Source organism: Microtus pennsylvanicus, chromosome 22 (genome assembly GCF_037038515.1).
Source record: "Microtus pennsylvanicus isolate mMicPen1 chromosome 22, mMicPen1.hap1, whole genome shotgun sequence".
NCBI classification, from domain to species: Eukaryota; Metazoa; Chordata; class Mammalia; order Rodentia; family Cricetidae; genus Microtus; species Microtus pennsylvanicus.
This window is the reverse complement of record NC_134600.1, coordinates 36,153,709-36,176,236: the sequence shown is the minus strand read 5'-3', so window position 1 is coordinate 36,176,236 and position 22,528 is coordinate 36,153,709. Positions and strand designations below refer to the sequence as shown.

The window sequence follows — 22,528 nt, the reverse complement described above, 5'->3', positions numbered from 1 at the left end:
TTTATAGAGGAATTATAAAACATTAAATGACATAAAGTCACACACAAGCTTACACATATGTACACATGGGTGTGCTAATAACATGTTATTTCTTTTCAAAAATTCTTAATTTCATTTTCTTTTAAAAATATCTAAAGTCAATGTATATGAGTATCTCGATAATCTGATCTAGAAATAAATTGTGATTGTGACAATTGGTATCCCTGTAGAAGTTAGCTTGATTTGGGAAATAACCAGGCTAGCTAAAAGATAAACAATTACAATTTTATTTATTATAAGGGGAAAAACTCATGAAACAGGAACGAGAACTCCAAGCTCAGCTGTGCTGGGAGTGAACCACAGAGAGAGAGCACCTGGGCCGTACACCTGTTTTTTTCTCTGGGTCCCTGAAAACCACACCCTAATTTGGTCCTGTCTCTTAAAGATAATTGGTTAACAAAGCTTCCCCATCATATCTCCACGGCATTCAACTAATTTTATTAAACTAGAGCTCTGCCTTGTCACTTAGTGACATTTCAGGTAGAGAATTTGCAGACCTGAAGATGGGCATAACCTGCCCCTTAGAGTTAATGTTTGAATGCATGTCCTTGTTGTTTGTGTAAGCAGGGCGCACACACAGATTTGCTGTGTACTTTTACTATGTGAAATATACTTAGGCATTTCCCACTTTACTCATTAAAAACAAAGGCTACAGTTTAGTATGATTTCATGAATTGCTGGCTGTAGTAACTGACAAAGACAGATGTATGTAAAGAGGATGTTAGGATGAAGTTTTAAAATTTGGAGAGGAATATACACCAGGAACAAACTACAAGTTAGCCCCCCTTTATTGCCTGGGTTATGAAAACGTGAAATGAAATTTTGTGGCTTTTGGTAGCATGTTAAGAAATCTCTGGTGGTCCTTTCTTCTTTTGTTGATGCTAGGAAAAAGATCTAGAATACTCATTACAGTTGAAATTTGTTAGATATCATTAGGGAATTATTTCTTAATGACCCTAGCCTAGGGAAGTGGGTTGGATTGTGAGATCATGAATTTTGGATGGGGGTCATAAGGAGGGGGCTCTGGGCAGTTGCCCAGAGTTGTCTGTGCAGCTGTGGTAGGCAGGGCCTGTTTGTCTTTCACCTTATTTTGTTCTTACAGTTACTGTCTCAATAGTGAAACATTCTTCTGGGTCACTCGTGTCTTTTTAGTAATTAGTTTATCTTAAAAATGTTTTTTTTAAAAAAATATGTATGAATGCAAATAATATCTGACCCACAGCAAGTACTGGAGTTTAAATGGCTTTATCCAGCAGTGAAAATTATAATCTTGTCCTAATTCCAATATACTTCCACACAGTATGCCCTGAATTCAGGGACCACGTCACTTTGTTCACCATGAAACAGACAGATTTGTTGTTAAATGTACAGTATGATCATTTTGTCATAATTTTTATTTTTTGTTTTTGTTTTTCGATACAGGGTCTCTCTGTAGCTTTGGAGCCTGTCCAAGCCTGTCCTGGAACTAGCTCTTATAGACCAGGCTGGCCTCAAACTCACAGACACCCACCTGCCTCTGCCTCCCAAGTGCTTGAATTAAAGTTGTGCACCACCACTACCTGGCTTCTTACTATGTCTTGGTACTTGGTCCTTCCTATGACAAACTTCCCATCCTGAAGCTGCTCAGGACTGCAGATGTCTGTGAACTGATTCATAAATGTTAGTGCTTTGGAAAATCCAAGGAATTTAGTAGTTGTATGCCAGGAAAATGGAGATTAACACCAAACTACATCTTTCAATATCCCAGTTATCTCAGAATAGATATCAAAGTAGGCAAACATCAAAAATTTAAAACTTATCAGTCAATTTGCTATTAGAAACTTACTTTCTGCCTAAGGCACTTGATTTTTTACAATATTGTCTTCATTTGTTGATCATACTAAGTTTCAAGTATTTCCAATTATGGTGTCTTAATATTTTCATAAACTGAGTACTCTTTTTGTTTATTTGTTTGCTTTCAAGACAGGGTTTCTCTGTGTGTAGTCTTGGCTGTCCTGGAACTTCCTCTGTAGACCAGGCTAGCCTCAAACTCACAGAGATCCTCCTAAGTGCTGAGATTGAAGGCAGGTGCCACCATCACTTGGCAAGTATATTTGTAATGTGAAGAAAAGCACTACTTTTCAAGCAGGAAAATCAGAGATTATCTTTTTGTGTAGCTATCTGTAGTGAAGGAAGGAAGTTGAATAGGACAGGGATGGGCTGGTTTATGCAGTGGAATGGATTAGGGGTGCCGTAGAAGAATAAGCATCATAACTTAGGGATTGGGTAAGAATAATTAAAGAATGTTCTGTGTCAACCTTAAGAAGTAGGCTTAATGGAGAAAGCAGAATGCTAAGCCCCCATTTAAGCCAAAACTTTATTTGACATGTTTTCTGAATTGGAAGCCTAATGTATTAGGGTATAGTTACTTATATTTGTCTGATATTAACACACACTTGATTTTATTGGTATAATTGAAAACTATGATTAGTATGATTCACCACCTACCCCCAATCAGGGCTTCTCTGTTTAGTCTTGACTGTCTCCCTAGTGCTGGGTCTAAGGTGGGCTCCAACAAGTGTTGTCCTCTAGTATAACTAACTTTTAAAGAAACGTGTAAGGTTAGAAGTCCTCCTTCTGAAATCCTTTGGTCTGTTGTAGCATGATTAATAAAATCCCAGTTCAACCTTGAAGGTCAGAAAAGCAAAACAGCCACTGGCTCTTACCTCTGCCTTAGTCCAAAATGGTGATTCTGCCTCCAGAAATCCTCAGAATGAGACTGTGTGAGAGCTGTCTCCTCCTGTATTCTATTCCTTTCTAGGCCTGGAATTAAAGGCACGCACCACTGCTGCCGCCCAGATTTTATAGCAAACTATTGTAGCCACTGGGATTAAAGGTGTGTGTCCCCACTGCCTTACACTAGTCTGTAAGGCCAACCAGTGGTCTTCAGGCAAGCTTTATTAAAATACAAATAAAATATTGCATCTCCCTGTTGGTCTAAAATAAAAAGGCTATAACTAATATAAGAAAAACTATATACAATAAGTACTATAACTATATACAATATATACAGGCAATAAGTGCACCAACAATGTCTAGTTTTTTTACATTTGACAAATTCAAAGAAAATGCTCCATATCTATCCTATCTTGGTGAGTCCAAAGTCCTGTATCTATTACTTTCTATTGTTCCAATTTACTTTCTATTATAACTTGCTTTCTGCATCAAGTAAACAAGGAAAACTATTATATATATATATATATATATATATATATATATATATATATATATATATATATATATATATATATATATTGGTTTTTTGAGACAGGGTTTCTCTGTGGCTTTGGAGCCTGTCCTGGAACTAGCTCTGTAGACCAGGCTGGTCTCGAACTCACAGAGATCCACCTGCCTCTGCCTCCTGAGTGCTGGGATTAAAGGCGTGTGCCACCATTGCCTGACAAAAGTAGATAATATTAACTGTGTAAGCAGGAAGTACGAGCAAGTGACTTCAAAAGAATGTGAGAAATGACAGAAACAGATGGCTGCCTGGACAGTCACCAAAGTTCTCTGCAATTTTGGAACATCTGTCTTCAGCCTATAGTCCTAGCATAACCAACAGACTTTTTTGTGAAGCAGGATATTCTGAAGGGCTGTTCCTCCTGTCTTGACCTTGACAATGTTTGGCAGTCACTTTCTTTTGTGTCCTGCTTGTACAATTAGGACAGCATACTGTCAGCAGTTGAGGCAAGGGCATTTTCTTGCCCAGTGGCTTACTTTTGCCACAAAGAAAGTAAATTCTGGGTAGAGTCTTCAGTGCCCATTATCTTCCCTGCAGTAGATTAGTGCTACCAAGAGCGGACTTGTCTCATTGTCATAAAAAAGAGCCTTCTTTTGCTTCATCTGTATCTGCTTCCTTCATTTGTATCTGGATCGCAAACATGCTTCGATATATTGCCAATAGATTTCTTTAGAGATAATATGACTTTTTTTTTCCTTAACGATTTGCCAAAGAGTTTCATCATGTAGCCCTGGCTATCGTGGGACTTGCTATGTAGACCAGGCTGGCCTCAAACTTATGGAGCTCTTCCTTCCTGCTTCTGCATCCCAAATGCTGGAATTATAGATGTTTTTGCTATGCCCAGTAGATTATGACTCATGGTGATACATAACTTGGGTGTATGTAGTCTCCTAGTGACAAGTGCCCAGACCACATTCCAGACCTATTGGATCAGACTCTCCTTGTCTTGCTTTTTTTTGCATTTTTGAAAAAAAAAAAACAACTACAGATTGTGGTAGATAGTCCTAATTAGTACCTAGTGTACTACAACTTTCAAGATGAATTTAATTTTTGTGTTTTGTTTTATTTCCTACCCCAGGTGAACTTGAGATTTTTCATGGTAGAATGTCAAAACATGACCCAACCTTTCTAGTATTTTTGCCACTATTTCATGTTGTACTTAGTATATTGGCAGTGAAAAAGTAGACCCTTTCTGCTGCCATATATGCTTACACACACAGTTCTCCTGACTAGAATTTTCATTGCCTAGATCTGTTGGTACCTTATTCTTTCTTGTGTCCTTTCAATTCTCTATTCTTTCTCTAAGTATTCTGAAAGACTTAACAAGCAAGTGAGCATCCTCCTTTTTACCATGTTTTGTTATTGACATAGACCTTATAACAAGCTCTAGAAACTGTATGATAATTAAGTAATTTGTGGGTTTGGAGAGATGGCTGAACAATTAAAAACCCATGTTGTTTTGCAGAGGATATGAGTTTGGTTCCCACTACTTATGTCAGGTAGCTTACCACTTCCTGTAACTCCAGCTCCAGGTAAACTGATGCCTCTGACCTCTTTGGTAATTCTTATATGCATATTAACCACTCCCCCCATTAAAAATGAAAAAAATACTAAAAGAATTTGTTAAATACGTTCTGCCTTATTGATTTTGGTTTATATATTTGTCACAACTAATATGTCCAAGTCCTGGTGGCATGAGAGAAGACTTACTCAGTTAAGCAGTATAGTTTGAGCTTTGTAAATATTTCTTGAAGAAATAAGGAGAGAATAGCACAGCATTGAGTTTACTTGACGTGTCAATGGGATGCTTAGAAAAGACTTAGTTCTTGTTCTGGCAGGTCTATGGAAGACTTCAACTGTCAGATTCTCTGGCCTTCACACAAAATGTCTGTCCTCTGATTCTTAGAGATAGAAATTTTAGTTTCTTGGGTACCATTCTCAGCACCACCTTATGTCTTGAATTTGTGTTCCACCTAAGGCAAATCTCCTTTGTACCAGGCATGCCTGTGTGTCTAAAACAGGTCTTAAATCCCTGATTGTCCTGGAACACATTTTATAGATCACCCTTTCCCTTGCTCCTGGAGTGGTGGATCTATAGAAACATGTTACCATGCCCAGGAAAGGTTTTTTGAAGTCCAACTTTATTGTTTTGTTTTGTTTGTTTGTTTGTTTTTTTCAAGACAGGGTTTCCTTGTATAGCCCTGACTGTCCTAGAACTCACTTTGTAGACCAGGCTGACCTCAGTCTCATAGAGATCTGCCTGCTTCTGCCTCCTTTGTGCTGGGATCACTACTGCCTGGTTCTGAAGTCCAACTTTAAATATTTTGTTTTTTTATTTTGTTAATTACTACTCTCTCAAGGTAGTAAATGCTTTAAAATTTGGATGACCGGCAGTACTGTTTCTCATGTGTAAATGTAAATTGCTTGGGACAGTTTAAAGAATAATTCTTCTTCTTCTTCTTCTTCTTCTTCTTCTTCTTCTTCTTCTTCTTCTTCTTCTTCTTCTTCTTCTTCTTCTTCTTCTTCTTCCTCTTCCTCTTCCTCTTCCTCTTCCTCTTCCTCTTCCTCTTCTTCTTCCTCTTCCTCCCCCCTCCTTCTTCGTTTTTGGACTGAACTCGTTGGAATGTGATGGGAATGTATTATTACCAACTCACAGAAAACAACTCAGTGACGCCTATGTTTGCTTGTTTTACACGAATAATAACAAGGCTATATATTTTTAGGTATATAATTCAATAACGAATGTAACCACAATCATGAGTGAACATTTTGTGGTCAGTGATCTGACTTCCTGGTTCTTAGCACCCCTTGGCTGCTTTTGATTGCTAGAGCTGTACTAGTCTAAAATGGCTTGTTGTGGTACGTAGTTTTATTGTGTTTTGAGTTCCTGCTGCACTTGTTGTTTGTTGACCATGATAAGTTGCAACTTATCCCGTTTATGGTAATTTTTTAAAAATTTTTTTTCATGTGTAAGGATTCTTTGCCTGCATGTGTATTTGTGCACTACTTGAATGCCTGGTGTCTACTGAGGCCAGAAGAAGGTATTAGATCTCCTGGAACTGGTATTGCAGCTGTGACCTACCATGTGCGGCACTGGAAAGACAGCAAGTACTCTCAGTTGTTGAGCTGTCTCTCCACCCCTCATTGTTGTTATTTTTTTAAAAAGATCATTAAAGTTAAAAACACACACAGTATATTAGAATAAAGACGCCTGTGTAATGGTTATGGTACTTGCATGTGTCTATTGATTCTTTACTAGCTCCAGAACCACCTACATCAGAATCTCCTGGAATGCCGAGCCCGGACCTACTGTTAAACTCTGTTAATATTTTTGTGGTAGGAACCGTTAAAATCCTCGAGAGTATATGTGGTGCTGTCGTGACTCCTATTACAACCCAGTGGTTGTTGTGCCTGGTCCAAATTTCCGTTCATCCTGTCTCAGTGCCAGCAACCTGCTATTTACTGTTCTGTCCCAGGATTTGCTGGCCTAGAAATACTGCTCTCTTCCAGTCTAGCTGTTTGATAAGGCAAGCTCACTTCCTTCCTTTTCACTTACAGAGTGTCTTCAAGCACACCAACCCCCACCAATATCATTATTTCTCAGATAAAATAGGGTGAATAATTGATCTGTGTCACAGAGTTGTTTTGAAGATTGAGTTAATTTGAACAAAACACTTTAGGAGAGCAGGGTGGTAAAGTGGTGTGTTTGTGTTTGAGAAAGGGTAGCTCTGGTTAGCCTGGAACTGGCTGTTTCGACTGGCAAATCACAGAGGTCCACTCGTTTCTGCCTTTTGCTCTTGGGGAAAAAAGGCACATGCTGTCATACCCAGCAAGTGTTTGGTTTTAAAAATACTGTTGTTATAATGTGTTTATTGCCAGCCCAAAGATACATACTACATGTATTCAAAACAAGGTTTACCGTTTGCTAGTATGCTGAGTGTTACCTTGCTTCCTTGGACTTTAGACCTTCCTTCTTGACCATTTCTTGTTCTCCTGAAAGTTGTTTTGTATTAGTAGTTCTTTTAGAAGAGAGCCTGTGGATGATAAATTTAGTTTTTGGGGTTTTTTTTTGAAAATACATTTTCTTTATATATAAATGTTAGGCAGATGTTCACCAAACATAATTAGGTAGTTGGTCTTTATTTTTACTACATTGGGGACTTAAGCATTGAAGCAGCTTTTGTTCTTTGTTAATTCTGAACAATTCTGAGCTTTATTACTTCTCATAAAAGCCTCTGTTTTGTTTTCTATCTTTTCCAAAGCCTCTAGGAAGTAAGTAGGTAAAGGTTAGACCTTATCATTACCTACTCCAAGCCTTACATTTTCCTTATTTCATTTAATTTGTGTTTGAAACGCAGTCTTTATTATTGTAGTTTAAACTAGCCTCAAATTCATGGATCTTTGACCTTCAGCCTGCCAACCACTAGGATTACAGCTGTCCACCACCATGCTGGCTTCAGTTTTCTTTTATATTTTTATTTTCTGGTTCTATGTTCCTCCTAGATAGTGTCTTCAGATTCACTTTCCAGTTTTGTTTGTTGCCTGGACAATTCATGTTTAACAAACATCCCTCTACCATCCATTGATTTACTTTCATTTCTAATAGAATTATGAAGTTATTTTCTACTTATCCATGGACTTCATAATTGCTTATTTATCCATCTGTAGATTGAAAATTTTGGAATAAGAGGCAAAAAGATAATAATGCACTGTACCGAACACTTACAGATCATGACGCATAGCTACTACATAAATAGCATCTATGTTTTATTAGACATGATGAGTAACCTAGAGATGGTTTAAAGTATATGCACAGATTTACAAGCATATACTGTGGCACTTAACCTAAGAGAACTGAGTATTTGTAGAGTTTGGTATTCATAGATATTGGGGAAACATTATACTTTTTTTGTAGCTGTGTTGGTTGTGTTAGATAATGCTAGTATCTGATATCTGATTTTGGTTTTTTATTCTGTTAATTACTACTCTTGCAAGGTAGTAAATGCTTTAAAATTTGGATGACCGGCAGTACTGTTTCTCATGTGTAAATGTAAATTGCTTGGGATAGTTTAAAGGATTCTTATTTCTTTTGGCTTGCTCTTGTGTGGTTTTCATGTTTATATTGTGATTAAAAAATATTAACTCGGGCTGGAGAGATGGCTCGCTGGTTAAGAGCACTGGCTGCTCTTCCAGAGGTCCTGAGTTCAATTGTGAGCACCCACATGGTGGCTCACAACCATCTGTAATGAGATCTGGTGCCCTCTTCTGGACTGTGGGTATACAAGGAGGCAGAATGTTGTATACATAATAAATAAATAAATCTTAAAAAATATTAATTCACATTTATACTATATAATTACTTTGTTTTTACATTGCTAGGTCCAGTGGGATTACCACTAACCCAGAAATACTCTAAATTAATTTCTTGGTGTAAAGTCTGATACGTTAGCTGTGAATTTAAATGCCTTTTCCAAGGGAAGAGGTTTGGGATTGCAGGGAAAGTTTCTGCTTGTGAAGAAGTACAGATTGTATTCTGAGCATACTTTGTTGGTTGGTGGCCAGAGAGGGTTCATTCTGGGGCTTGTGTAGTTAGAATCTAAGCCTGCTCACATTGATGCATCGTGAATGGTCTTATGATGGGTTTTCGTGTGTTCACCATCTTCAGCTGGAGTAATAACGTTTATTTGCAGTTCAGAGATTTATATTCAATTTCTTTGGTAAGGTTGACATTAGTGTTAACTCAAGTTGATCCGAAAGTTGGAATGTATGAGGATCTTAAGGTATAGCCCAGTTTCAAGTGCAGCATCTATGAGTGACAATGGTTCTAGCCATTTCCTGGAAGAATAATTGGGCAAAAGGACCTTTGTTCTACAAACTTAAAAAAAATGCTCTGTCAACAACCCTCAAGTGGCAGGAGGTTCTGAGGCTCAGATAAGAACTGCAAACTCAACTGACACCTTAATTTTAGTCCAAGAAGAGAGCTGCCATCTCCAACACACAAAACTAAGTTAATGAATGGATGTGGTTTGAAGCAACTGTGTTTAGCAATTTTTTACTGTAACAGAAGAAACAAATACAGCTAACAAGTTCCTCAAGATGTACTGGAGCAGCTCATGTAGAAGTAGCAGTCTTCTCAAGAGGAAGATTGGAGTCTGTTTAACATAAAGGAAATGGCAGAAGGACCTCACCTGGGTAAGCAGGAATGAGAGCAGGTTCTCTTTTTAAAATGGGCAGGTTAAAAAGCAAAAGCTCTCCTCAAGACCAAACAGAAAAAGAGCAATGAGTTTCATATTTAAAAAAATACTAGCTTCCCTGTAGTCTAAGATGGCATTATTTCCTAGCAAGTGTCAGCAAATCAGACTTGCTTCCCAGGTCCTCTATATTTTAGACCCCAAAGGTGATCATTTCAGAGCTGGAGAGATGGTTCAGCAGTTCAAAGCACTGACTGCTCTTTTAGAGGGAAGGAGGAAATCTACCTACTCTAACTACAATTGAGGGCTTCACACGGCTCAGGAAATGCTGCAAGATATTCCACTTTGAACAAAACTTCTGCAGACTCTCATAAGTCTTAAAACTAAAGGCAGCTACAATTACTAACAAAATTACTTCAATAAAATTCAAATACAATTTATTTTCTATACTCTGAGACAATTCAAAACACATAAAGGAAATAAATGGAATGCTATTGTGGTTTATATAATGTAGTAGCCAGCAAGCACATTAACTGAATTATAAATTAAAGATGCAGTTGATTAATCACTCCATCACCATCTTAGCTTCACATACACATTGTCCGCAGTCTAAGAGCAAAACAGGACCATTTCCATCACCAGCTTCCGGACAATACTGCTTTGGGAAAATTTTAACAAAATGTATCACTTTTGACACATTTGGTAATGTGATTAATGTATAAAGAGTTTATAACACTTTTTAAATAACTTGAAATTTTAGAAGAGACAGTAAAATGGTAAGTAGACAGGATAATCAGTTTAAATTAGGCAACTCCAATATCTAAATGCTTATTGGTTCAGGATGTTTCCTTTATTGAAATTTGTCCTCCTGAAACAGTAATACTGGAGCATCATAATGTCCTTCAACAGAAGGTTCTATTTGGAGTAGTGCTTAGTATACTTAAGTAATACACTATATGGTTCTTTGAAAATTTGAAGTACTAGCAGAACTCTACTTTTAAATGTTTTGTTATTTAACTGAAATATACGGTTTCTTATATAAAAATGTGTTTCTAGTGCTTTATATAAACTGTACTGTTGGGTAGCATTTCATTCTGGCTTAGAGAACTGCTTAATGTCTTTTTTTACTGAGAACGTAGTTGGTCAAATATAAGAGCATATAAGTTGTTGAAATCAGAATATAGTCACTTTTAAATATCTTTGAAAAATACACTTCACAAATGTATAATAGAAAAATTCAAATAAATTATGTAGCTTTATATAGTTTTGTATTTTAAATAGCCCCCTGGAGTATAATTGACACAGAGTTTACTCACTTAATGTATGCAGTTTAGTCTCACCTCTTTCTTTCTTCCAGCAACTGTTTGTTTGGTACATCTGTTTTGCAGTGAAATTATAGAACCCATGGTCTTAGTGACTGGCATCTCTTATTTCCTGTCATGCTATACCGCTCTGTAGCATTGCTTATATTTTGAAATAATATTTCATTGTAAGTCTGTGACACATGTTTAGCAGTTGATAGACATTTGGATTGGTTCTGAACCGTGTTTATGATGTATAATAGTACCACTGAGGATAATAAATAGTTCCACTGAGAAAACTCTGGATAAGATTTTCTGTTGAGATATTTCATTTAGGAGCGAAATTGTTGGATCATATGTTACTCATGTTTAACCTTTTAAAAATTACCTTGAGCCGGGAGGTGGTGGCCACGCCTTTAATTCCAACAGAGGCAGGTGGAACTCACAGAGATTCTACAAGAGCTAGTTCCAGGACAGGAACCAAAAGCTACGGAGAAACCTTGTCTCGAAAATCAAAATAAAATAAAATAAAAATAAAAATTACCTTGATTAATCTTAGTTTTGGGAGCCAATTCATTGCAATTTTGATTTCCTTTATCTGAACACTTGTTCTAATTTCATTTCAATTTCTATGACAAAACTCCCTGTCATAAAGCAACTTAGGGAGAAAGGATTTATTTTAGCTTACAGTTTCAAGTTATAGTTCATTCCAGGGAAATGAAGACAGAAACTTGAAGCAGCGAATCATATCACATCCACAGGAGCAGAGAGATAGAGGCGTGTGTACCTCTTAGTGCTCAGTTCGCTCTTTTTTATTTTTATTTTTGAGACAGGGGTTCTTTGTAGTTTCTCTTCTACCTTTATCAAATAAAGATCATTTTATTGAAAAACCAAGCAGCAAAATGTAGTCTTAACTAATTAAGAAGTCCAGTCATTATCTTAAAACAATAAACAGTAAGTAAAACTTGTTCCTTTTATATTTACTCTTATTTTTTTTTTTGTTGGATTTTTGAGACAGGGTTTCTCTGTAGTTTTTGGTGCCTGTCCTGGAACTAGCTCTTGTAGACCAGGCTGGCCTCGAACTCACAGAGATCCGCCTGCCTGTGCCTCCCGAGTGCTGAGATTAAAGGTGTGCGCCACCACTGCCCAGCTTTTTTTTTTTTTGACAATTTGATCTTTTTACACTTGGAGTTCAGAATCTCTTGCTTAGGGAATGGTGCCACCCATAGTGGCCTTGGGCCTTGTTCAATAATGAAAATAATCAAGACATGTCCCTCCCTGACACCACAGACCAGTTTGATAGACAGTTCCTTATTGAAACTCTCTTTCCAGATAATTTTAGAGTCTGTCATGTTAACAGTTAAAGCAGTCAAGGTGATAATGAAATTATCTTTTTGTATTTTGATCATTCATATTTTTTGTGAGAAATATCCATTCTAATTCTCTGCTCTCTTGGTGTTATTGAACTTACAGCCTTGTTGGTGATGAACAAGTACCCTACAATTGAAATATATTCTTGGTTTCTTTACCCACTTTTATTAATATGTCTTTTTCATTAGTTGTAAGAGATTTTTTATATATTCCAGGATATAAACCTCTTTTCAGTTACAGAATTTTGAAATACTTGCTCTTGTTGAATGGATTCTTTATTTTCTTGTTGGTGTTTTCCAAGGAATATAAACTTTTCCTTTGAAACCCAGGCATGGCCGCGAGTGCTTAAAATTCCAGCAGTATTTGAGGAGAAAGGCAGAAGGATGTCTGGGCTTACTGGCCTGCCGGCTTAGCTAAGTCTGCTGGCTCCAGGTCCCAAAGTAGGGTGAACAACGTCTAAGGAATGACTGAAGATTAACCTCTAGCCTCTATGTACAAGTGTTCCTACACACACACACACACACACACACGCGCGCGCGCGCGCGCGCACTCACATACACACTAAAATTTAAAGAATTCATTGCATTTACTTATTGAAGGTGGGAAGATGATGTGTCACAGTGTATGTTTGGAGGCCAGAGGATAATTTCAGATTATTCATTCTCTCCTTCCATCATGTGTGTCCCTGGATTTGAACTCAGATCTTCAGGCTTGGCAGTAGGTACTTTTACTTGATGAGCCATTTTTCCTGTTTAGAAGTTTTTTAATTGTGATAAACTATAGTTTGTCTTCTTTTCTTTTATTCATTTGTTTTAGTATTGTGTGTAAAAGCACTGCTTAACTCAAGATCATGAAAATTATTCCTATTTTTTCTTTTCTGAGTTTAATAGTTCTGACTCTTTCATTTAGTTTTTAATCCGGGGGGGGGGGGGAGGGCTGGGGATGGAGAGGAGAGTCAGGTATTCGGTTTTTAAAAAGCATTTATTTTTATTTATATGTATACATCTATGTGATTATGTACCACATACCTGGTTGCTGTCAGAGTTTGAAAGAGGGCATTCGAGCCCCTGTAGCTGGAGTTATACCTAGTATGAGTACTAGGAACTGAACTTTGGTCCTAGAAAAGCAGCATCAGTAACCACCTAGCAATCTCCCCATCTAATCCCCACCCCATGCACCCTTTTGGTTATTTCAGCATCATTTGTTCTAAAGATTCTGTTTTTAAGCCATTTGTCTTGGTAATATTTAAATTGAAATATTTATAGTTCCTCCCCATTCATTTTCTAATATTTCTTCCATAGAATAGATTCATAGCTTTTTTTCTTTTCTTTTCTTTCTTTTTTTTCTTTCTTTCTCTTTTCTTTTCTTTTTATTTTTCAACAGACAGGGTCTCTCTACATGCCTCTGGCTGTTCTGGCCTAGATTCCCTGAGTTTGCCTTAGGTGCTGGCCTCAAAGGTGCCCACCACCTCGCTTGGCCCTGGAATAGCTTCTTGTTACAAGTTATCTTTTGATCTGTCCATACACTTCACAAGCCTAGGCTTGGTGAGATTACTTGACCCTCTTGGTCTTTTAGGTAGTTGATATTTCAGCACACTTTACAGTGCTCTTAGAAACTTATTAAAAGAATGTCACCTCAGCTGGGTTTGTGGAGCGTGCTGTAATTCTAGCATTTGAGAGACTATGGCAGGAAGTCTCTAGTTCTTAAGCCAGTCTCAAGCAAGTTTGGAGACCCTGTTCCCAAGGAAAGGGGAAACCCGCTTTCCTTCAAGTGTTAGGTCATACATCAGTGTGTATTAAAAACAAATAATTGGGGCATAATGTTGTATTTTACATTGACTCTTGCTGTTCTGAACTGATATGAGAAGTAGTGTCAGTTACTGTGAGGTGTAGGTCATTAAGAAAAACTTTAGAAGAAACTACCATCATTTTTGTAAGCAGGAGTGTAAATGGAAGGCTGAGCGACTGCTCTGCTTTGAGTGAGTTCTGCAGGGCAGTTCCATCCAGTAGAGATGCAATGTCACTTCCTTGTCACTTAAACTTCCAATGACCACATTAAACAAAGGAAAAAGAGTTGAGTGAAATTAATGTTAATAATATACTTTAACTCATATATAAAACATCTTAAAATGTAATACATAAAAATGCTAAAATATTTTATCTTTTTTGTACTACTTTAGAAATTCAGTATGTATTTCACAAAATGCACCTCAGTTCTGACTAGCCCTGCTGCCGGCTCTCAGTTTTGTGGCCAGTGGCTGCTGTATTGGGCAGCATAGTTCCAACTATTTTGATATGATAGACGGGGAACAGACTTTGCATAAAAAAGTCTTAACTTACTCATCATGGTCTACTGACCGTCTTCTAACTGATAGAACTAGATTTCAAGTGCTTTCTGTCTGTGTGTTCAATGTAGTCCTTACTGTCCTCTTAACATAGAAAGTCTGGGACATGTAAGCTGGGTAGGCAGTGCAGCGTTTGGGTGAGGAATGTAAGGCACAGACAGGTGCCTGGGGGTTTCAACTGAGAAGCAACAGACTCATTTTCTCCTGCAACCACAGGGCTTTCTGTTCTCTAAGAAATAGATAAGAAATGCCAGCACTCCTTAGTGGGATTGCTGTTTGACCTTCACTTTTGGACATTTGTCAGTGTCTAGATATGTTTTTGGTGTTCACAGCTGTGTGTATTGTCTGAAACCACTGATGGAAATGCATTCAAGGAATCTGTCTACACTAGTCAGATATGGCAGCTTTCTAAGTGTATCACTGAACAAAATCGGTCAGATGGATCTGTCCACACTCTGGGAAAATGTGTCATGCTTGCCGTTCTGACCGACTTCTCTGCTTCCCCACTTCCCTACGTCCTTGCGGATTCTAGGGCCCTGTGGTGGAAGGGAGGCCTGTGTTGATGATTCCCTTTCAGTGGTCCTGTAGTACAGCAAGTGGGAATGGCTGTAAGCTGTGTTTTACTTAGCGTTCTTGAGCATCCCGCTAAAGGTCGCTTGGTCGTGTTCCGTGCTCTTTGCAGTCCTACTCCGTTCTAGTGACACTGGGAATTTCCCCTGGTTTCTACTCTTCCTACCTTCATTTTTTATTTGTTTTTTGTTGTTGTTGTTGATAGGTCGTAATAGTTAACGCACGCCAAGGACACTATAGGACAGAAAGTGTGGTGGGGCTTTCCTATTCAGCCAAAGAGGTCTTATTCTCCTTTTTAAAACTGAATAAATAAAGTAATGATTTGAACATTTCTCTGGCCCTAGCTTTACACAGCATCTCAGTACAGCTAGCACCTTACCTCTGATAGCTGATCTTGTTAGGGTTCTAGGCTGGAGCAGGAGCCTGGCTGGGTACCTCAGGAAAGATTTGGAATTATCCTTCTACATGAAGGGAATAGTACTGTCCCAGAGGGAATCCATGTGCTTTTAGAAAAAGATTGTGTGTACCAGGCAGTGGAAATTACACTTACCCAGCACATGGGTGCTATTACAATTCCCCTTGCTCCTTAGCTGTGCGCCTCTCATGTTAGGGTTCTATTTGTTACACCTGGGAGTGACTTCCTCAGCCCGGCAGGGGTGATTCCCGCCAATACTTCCCCTACCCCTTGCAGAGGTCAGGGAAAACGATCAAAGTCCCATTTGGAAGATTGCCGAACAGCCAGGAGGGCTTTGACATCCAAACTGAGTTATGCTTTTTTTCTATTGGGACTTGGTTAGAAATATCCATTAACTTTTATGTAAGTTCATCCTTTATTTATTTATTTTTTTCTTGAGACAGGGTTTCTCTGTGTGATGTTGGCTGCCCTGGAATGTTGGCTTTGTAGACCAGGCTGGCCACTGCATTCCATTTTATAGACCCTCATTATGAATAGTTTACTTTTAAGTGAATAAAAATTGGTATTATGTATGTTATTCTTGATAACTCAAGGTTTTATGTGAGTCCTCTAAGCTTTTGCTTTATATTCTGAATATTTCTGTGCTTTATAAAAGTATATTATATATTACTTAATCTATTGGGAACTGCTAGAAATTGCAAAACATGTTTATATAGGCAACATATGATATATTTGACAGTAGTGTTTTTCCTTTATTTCTGGTTTTGCAGAATGGCTGTGATAAGCAAGGTTGAATTTTAAAATAAATGTAACTTTTAACCTAAACCTAATCTTATTCTAGTTATTTCTGTGGCAAGCAAATTCTGATTTTTTTTTCCTTTTCTTTTTTCTGGGGGAGGAGGTTTTGGTGATCAGGGTTTTTTGTTTTTGTTTATTTTGCTTATTTTGTTTTGTTTTTGAAGACAGGGCTTATCTATGTAGCTCTGGCTGTCCTGGAATTTGCTCTGTCGACCAGGCTAATTTCAAACTCAGAGATTTGCCTGTCTCTGCCTCCTGAGTGCTGACAAATGCCACTACCACCTGGCTAATTCTGATTTTTCAAGTAAGAGCAAACTAACTCCTTTACAAGCTGACGGCTGCATGTACTTGCCTTCAAATAATCTCCACAGGATATTTTCTAACTTATAAAGGTGTACATCAATGGCTAGGGTACTCTTTCATTACAATAAAATCTATAGCATTGACTAAAAAAATACTGAATCTCTGAATGAAAAGATGCTTGTAAAAGATACTCCTTCGTTAATAAAGGAGAAGGGCGCCACCCTCCCCCAGCCCATGTGGTGAAGCACTGTTTGAATTCAACTAAAATGAGTAGAATGACTTTAACTGTAATTTCTTCTTAATGTGTGACAGATTCTTTTTCCCTCATACTAAGAGACTTAAATTTTCCTGAAATGCATCATTTGCTTTTCGTAAATACGATTTTTTTTTTCTGCTGTTTCAGGCCGGAGCCTCAACAGAAAGCTCCTTTAGTTCCTCCTCCACCACCACCGCCGCCACCACCACCACCACTGCCAGACCCCATTCCCCCAGAGCCAGAGGAGGAGATTCTGGGATCAGATGACGAGGAGCAGGAGGACCCCGCAGACTACTGCAAAGGTGATGTGGTGGAGTGCAGGGTGGGCCTGCTCTCTTTGTCGGGCTGCCCAGTAAGATGGGGATGGGCCAGGGGAGTTAGTGCTGTAAGTACTTGATATTTATTAAATTGGTCTCCTAAATTTACTATAGAATGATGCCAGAAAGTGTAGGTCATAGAAATTGTAAGAGAAAGAAAAATATGTTCGTTTATACATACTCTATGCACCTTCAAACACATTTGATCTCTTACAATTAAATATAAAGGGCACAAGAAACCATCTAAGAATAGCGTAGGGAATAGAAGGTACCAGGCTCCTGAGAGAAGCTAACTATAACTTTTATATTTGGTTTTCAGATTTCTGCATGTTAGGCTAAAAGTAAAACTTTTCCTTTTGTCCGTAGCATTACATAGTGCTCATTGTTTGTGAAAAAAAAGCATGTATGTTGTTTATAGAGAGAGACTTCCTTAGCATTGTACTTAGTGAAAAAAGTCGTGCTGTGAGTTGGTTCTTCCGCTTTGTGTCAGAGTAGGTTTTACTTTTATCTGTCATTCCACAGAAGACACAGAAACTATAGATGTAGAATGTTCTTGTATTGATGCTTAAGATCAAAAGTGTGCAGTTAAAACTCCTAAGCAGCAAGCATGTTGCATGATCAGTATCGAGAACACCAGGAGCTAGAAGCTGGCTGTCCTTTAGAGACTGGAATCTGAAGGTCTCTCTTTGGCTGTCTCTCTTGTCTTGCTCACTTGGATTTTTATTCCGTGCAATTATGAGGTTCTGTGTTGTTGGTAAGATAGTTTACCTGCTGCCAGGCGGTGGTGGCGCACACCTTTAATCCCAGCACTTGGGAGGCAGAGGCAGGCGGATCTCTGTGAGTTCGAGACCAGCCTGGTCTACAAGAGCTAGTTCCAGGACAGGCTCCAAAACCACAGAGAAACCCTGTCTCGAAAAACCAAAAAAAAAAAAAAAAAAAGATAGTTTACCCGCTACAGATTTCAGCGTGTCATTCAGATTCTGTATAACATAAGGGTAAGATGTTCATGTGACCAAGCTATTCCCTTAGTGGCTCTCTGGACCTGTAGTGTCTTAGCAGTCAGTCGTGCTGTTGACTAAGGAACAGTGTAGTTCAGTTGTCTCCTCAGAGCATGACTCTGTTATATGGGTGTGGAAGTATAAGAACTAAGTTCCTGTAATCTTATTCTCTGATACAGACAGGTGTTTGTCCATAGAATTAATGTTTCCTTTCCTCCCTCTCTCTGAGATTTTAAAAATTCTGTGTATGAGCATGTTTTGCCTGCATCTATGCATGAGTGACACATGCATATCTAGTGCCCTCAGAGGTCTGGAGTTTTATAAGTGGTTGTGAACCACCAAGTGGGTGCAGGGAATTGAGCCTAGGTCTCCTGGAAGGCATATTAGAGATGGTGACCGTGTACACGCTTACAGTTTCATGCTCATGCTGGTGTGCTTTCACTATCTCTTATTCTCACAACAAATAAAGCTTGACTGAAGATCAGTGTGCGGAACTAAGCCACTGGTTAGCCATAAGGCCAGGTGGTGGTAGCGCTCGCCTTTAATCCCCGCACTCAGGAGTCAGATTGATCTCTGTGAATTCAAGGCCCCCCTGGGCAACATTAGATCGATCCATTCTCAAATTGAAACAGATTAAAGATGGTGGCACATACCTTTAATCCCAACATTGGGTAGGGGGAAACAAGAAGGGACATGGCTGGTGGAGAGAGGAATATAAGGCAGGAGATGATAGGATCAGTCTGTTTCATAGAGGTGCAGTTTGAAGATTCGTTCTGACCATGCAATCTGAGGATTCGTGTAGTCAGGATCACCCCTTCAGTCCGAGGATTCGGTAGAGGCTGTAAAAAAAATCTCTAGTGACTGGCTGCACTGCTTCTCTGATTTCTCACCTTTTACCCCCAGTACCTGACTCCAGGTTTTTATTAGTAAGAGCAACTAGAATCTGTGCTATATTCTTTTGCGGTCACTTTTGTTCATCCTTAAACTTGGTAAGTAGCTTGTGCCTTCAACATTGCATGTATCAAATAGATGTTTCTGAAGTTTTTTGTTAGGACTCCAACGGTTTGTCTAAAATCACTGATGGAAATGCATTCAGGGAATCTGTCTACACTAGTGAGATTTCTGTTCCTGTGGCACAATACTTGAGATAATGAAAAGGAAGAAACGGTTTATTTTAATTCATGATGTTAGGTTTCAGTCCATGGTGAGTTGCCCCTGTATTGTGTCAGGGTATGTCGAGAAAGTGGCCAGGAAGGAGAGAAAGGAAGATGTTAGGTTCCTAATAATCAGTTCAAGGATATGCCTCACAGTGACCCACCTTCCTTCCTTCTAAAGGTTCTTCTGTTTCCCAGTGGCAGCATGGTCTGGTGACCAAGCCTTTAACACCTGGCCTTTGAGATACATTGAAGATTAAACCATAACAAAATCCTAAGAATGGATTGAGGATGTCTGATGGAGAAACTATAGCTTTCTGTTCTTCTTCTTCATGGATAGAAAAAATGAACAATTCACACTAAAACTGGGTGAACTAATGTTCGTTGCCTCCTCTGAATACTTGTGAATATTTAAAATTTTTTTAAGGTTTATTTAACTTTTTTTAAATATTTATTTATTTATTATGTATACAATATTCTGTCTGTATGCCTGAAGGCCAGAAGAGGGCGCCAGACCTCTTTACAGATGGTTGTGAGCCACCATGTGGTTGCTGGGAATTGAACTCAGGACCTTTGGAAGAGCAGGCAATGCTCTTAACCACTGAGCCATCTCTCCAGCCCAATATTTAAAATTTTTGCTTGTAATCAAGTACATTCTCCTATAAACTATAGTGTAGCCATCGGATCAGGAAGTTAACACTAATTTTAGCCCTATTCAACCAACTATTACACTTCATTTTGAATTTGCTAGTTGCCTGATATCTCTCAATATATAGAATGATTTGATGATAGAATCATATTATACATTTTGCTTACCTGTTTATTTAATCTATTTGGAAGGTATTTGGTATTTGCTTGGATTTTGTGATCTTCACTTTATTTTTTTTTTTTTAGCTAATGTTTTTCAGAAAACCTCCAAAGTGATTTCTGTAATTGACAAAACTTTCATTGTTTACTTAGCTATTTTCTCAGTGTGTGGTAGACGACACCACTTTATCTACTGTCTTTTCCTTTTTTCTTAACCTGTCATGTACTTGTTGCCTGATCCTGACCAGTAGCTTTTAGACTGGCCTGTTAAGAAAGGGCTTCCTTCTCAGGGCAGAATTCTATTTCACCAAGCTCCATCTGCTCCTCTTGTTTATATTGTCTCTATTCACTTCTCCCCGAATAAAATAAGACATCAGGCAGCAGAGACACTCTTACCCTGGAACCCCATCACTCCACAGTATCCTCATGCCTTTGGGGTCTGCTCTTCTTAGTCGTTCATGGCCAACTATCTGATTAATCTTTTTATTGCCTCAAGTTTTCAGGTATACTTAAAAATCATGAACTATACATTTTCACATAAAGGCCACTAGTTACATTTCTGCTGTTGCTAAAACATATCCATTGCTTCTGTCTGTTTGCCTTGGCATTCTCTTTAGAGTGGGACTTTTCTTGCCCTTTCTCTCTGGCCAGCATGCTCAATTTTAGCTGTCCAGGGGATTATGGGCTGGTATCTGAAAGACCTGTGTCCTTTGACAAGTATTTTTACCTCTAGTCTTTGATTTTTCATATATAATATAATATAATATTGTCCCCTATGTAATATGTAGTATACTGTTTAATATTTTACAGGAATTAAAATGAGATAAGCATGTGAGGTATATGGTTTGCCACCTGTCACGCCGATTATTAAAGAATATAAATTTCACTTCCTTGTGCCTGTCTCTATCTCCTGCTATGTTTTTCTGATGGTCCCCATCGATAACTGGTTCCATTAGATTGTACCTGTCTGTCTTATGGAGGAGGAATTCCTTAGTCTGTAAACAGCTGTCAGCACTGGTTGTCTGGGCAATTTTCTGTAGGAACCATAGTGATAGGCTGTGCGCTTTATTCAGTTTCTTGTGTTTGTTTTAACAGAGTGATACATTTATTGAGCAAAACAAAGCAAAAGCCAAACATTACCAAGTCAATTTTCTGTCCATGCATACGTGGGAAGATTGACTTTTGTTGGAACAAAAGACAGATTTTATTTTTCTCATACATATGATCAGGATTATTTAAAAGATGCTTTTCAATTTTATCCTAACCTATAGAATATTTTACAACTGTAAAATATGTGGCTTGATATTTACCCACAGCATCTACAATACTGCACTTTCCCACACTCCAGGGTTTAACATTAAGAAGGCATCATAAGTTCTTAATGAAGACAATTTCTGAATGCTCTATTTACATACTCTAGTTCGTACATCTCAGAAGGAAAATTATTAAAAATTGCCTAGTAAATGTTAATGTTTTCAACTATTAGTGTGGGACTTCGTAAGGTATATTTTGTGTATTTTCAGAATCTCTTAAATCTGCACTGGATTCTCCTGAAACTAATTTTTTTCTCTCATTTTTGTTTGTTTAGTTAATTAATTTATTTAATTTCTTATATTCCAACCAAAGTTCTCCCTCCCCTTAGTGCACATCCTCTCCAACATAAACTGTTCTCAATGTTTTTGGTCTTAGCTATTCTAACAGGTGCAAGATGGTATCTCAGGGTTGTTTTGGTTTGTGTTTCCCTGATTATTTAGATTCCTTAAATGTCTTTTGGCCATTTGAGATTCTTCTGTTGAGAATTCTCTGTTTAGCTTTCTACCCCATTTTTAAATTGGAGTATTTGGTATTTTTTATTGTTTCTAAAATATATTTAAGTCTTGAACTGTTTTCTTCACCTGTTTGATTGCTCTTTCTTGGGTTTTTTTTTTTTGAGGGTTGTATTGATTTCTTCCAATATTTTGTTATTTTGTTTGTCTTCTTCTCCATTTGTCTAAGGGGGTTTTTCACTCTCTCTTTAAGACCCTCAATCATCTTCTTCAAGTTATTCATAAGGTTGTTGTCTTGTGCTTCATCTGTGTTGTCATGCTCAGGTCTTGCTGTTATAGAACCGCTAGTTTCTGGTGGTGCTGTATTGCTCCTCACGTTGTTGAGTGTCTTCTTGCACTGTTGTCTACCCATCTCTTTCTCCAATCGATACAGGTGGAGATACAGGTGAAGCACACCTGTGCCTCAGGGTGTCCCTCTTCCTCCAGTTGATGCAGTGGGTGTCTGTGGCAGGCAGGGCAGAGCCTCAGGTGATAGCTCCTCCAGGTGCAGGCCTGCCCAAGGCTCAGTGGTTGCTCCTTCAAGTGTAGGGGGTTCCTCTATGTGCTCTGGTGGTCACT

At 38.3% G+C, this 22,528-nt stretch overlaps 1 protein-coding gene across 9 annotated transcripts in view; it reads left to right on the top strand.

The window, feature by feature from the left end:
* The window catches only part of Srpk2 (SRSF protein kinase 2), a 170,477-nt gene that overhangs the window by 101,827 nt on the left and 46,122 nt on the right, over positions 1-22,528 (top strand). For all 9 annotated transcript variants that reach the window (XM_075955888.1, XM_075955884.1, XM_075955887.1 and 6 more), the window contains one exon: positions 17,016-17,170. In XM_075955888.1, the coding sequence (XP_075812003.1) occupies positions 17,016-17,170 (155 nt within the window). The remainder of the gene's footprint in view (positions 1-17,015; positions 17,171-22,528) is intronic.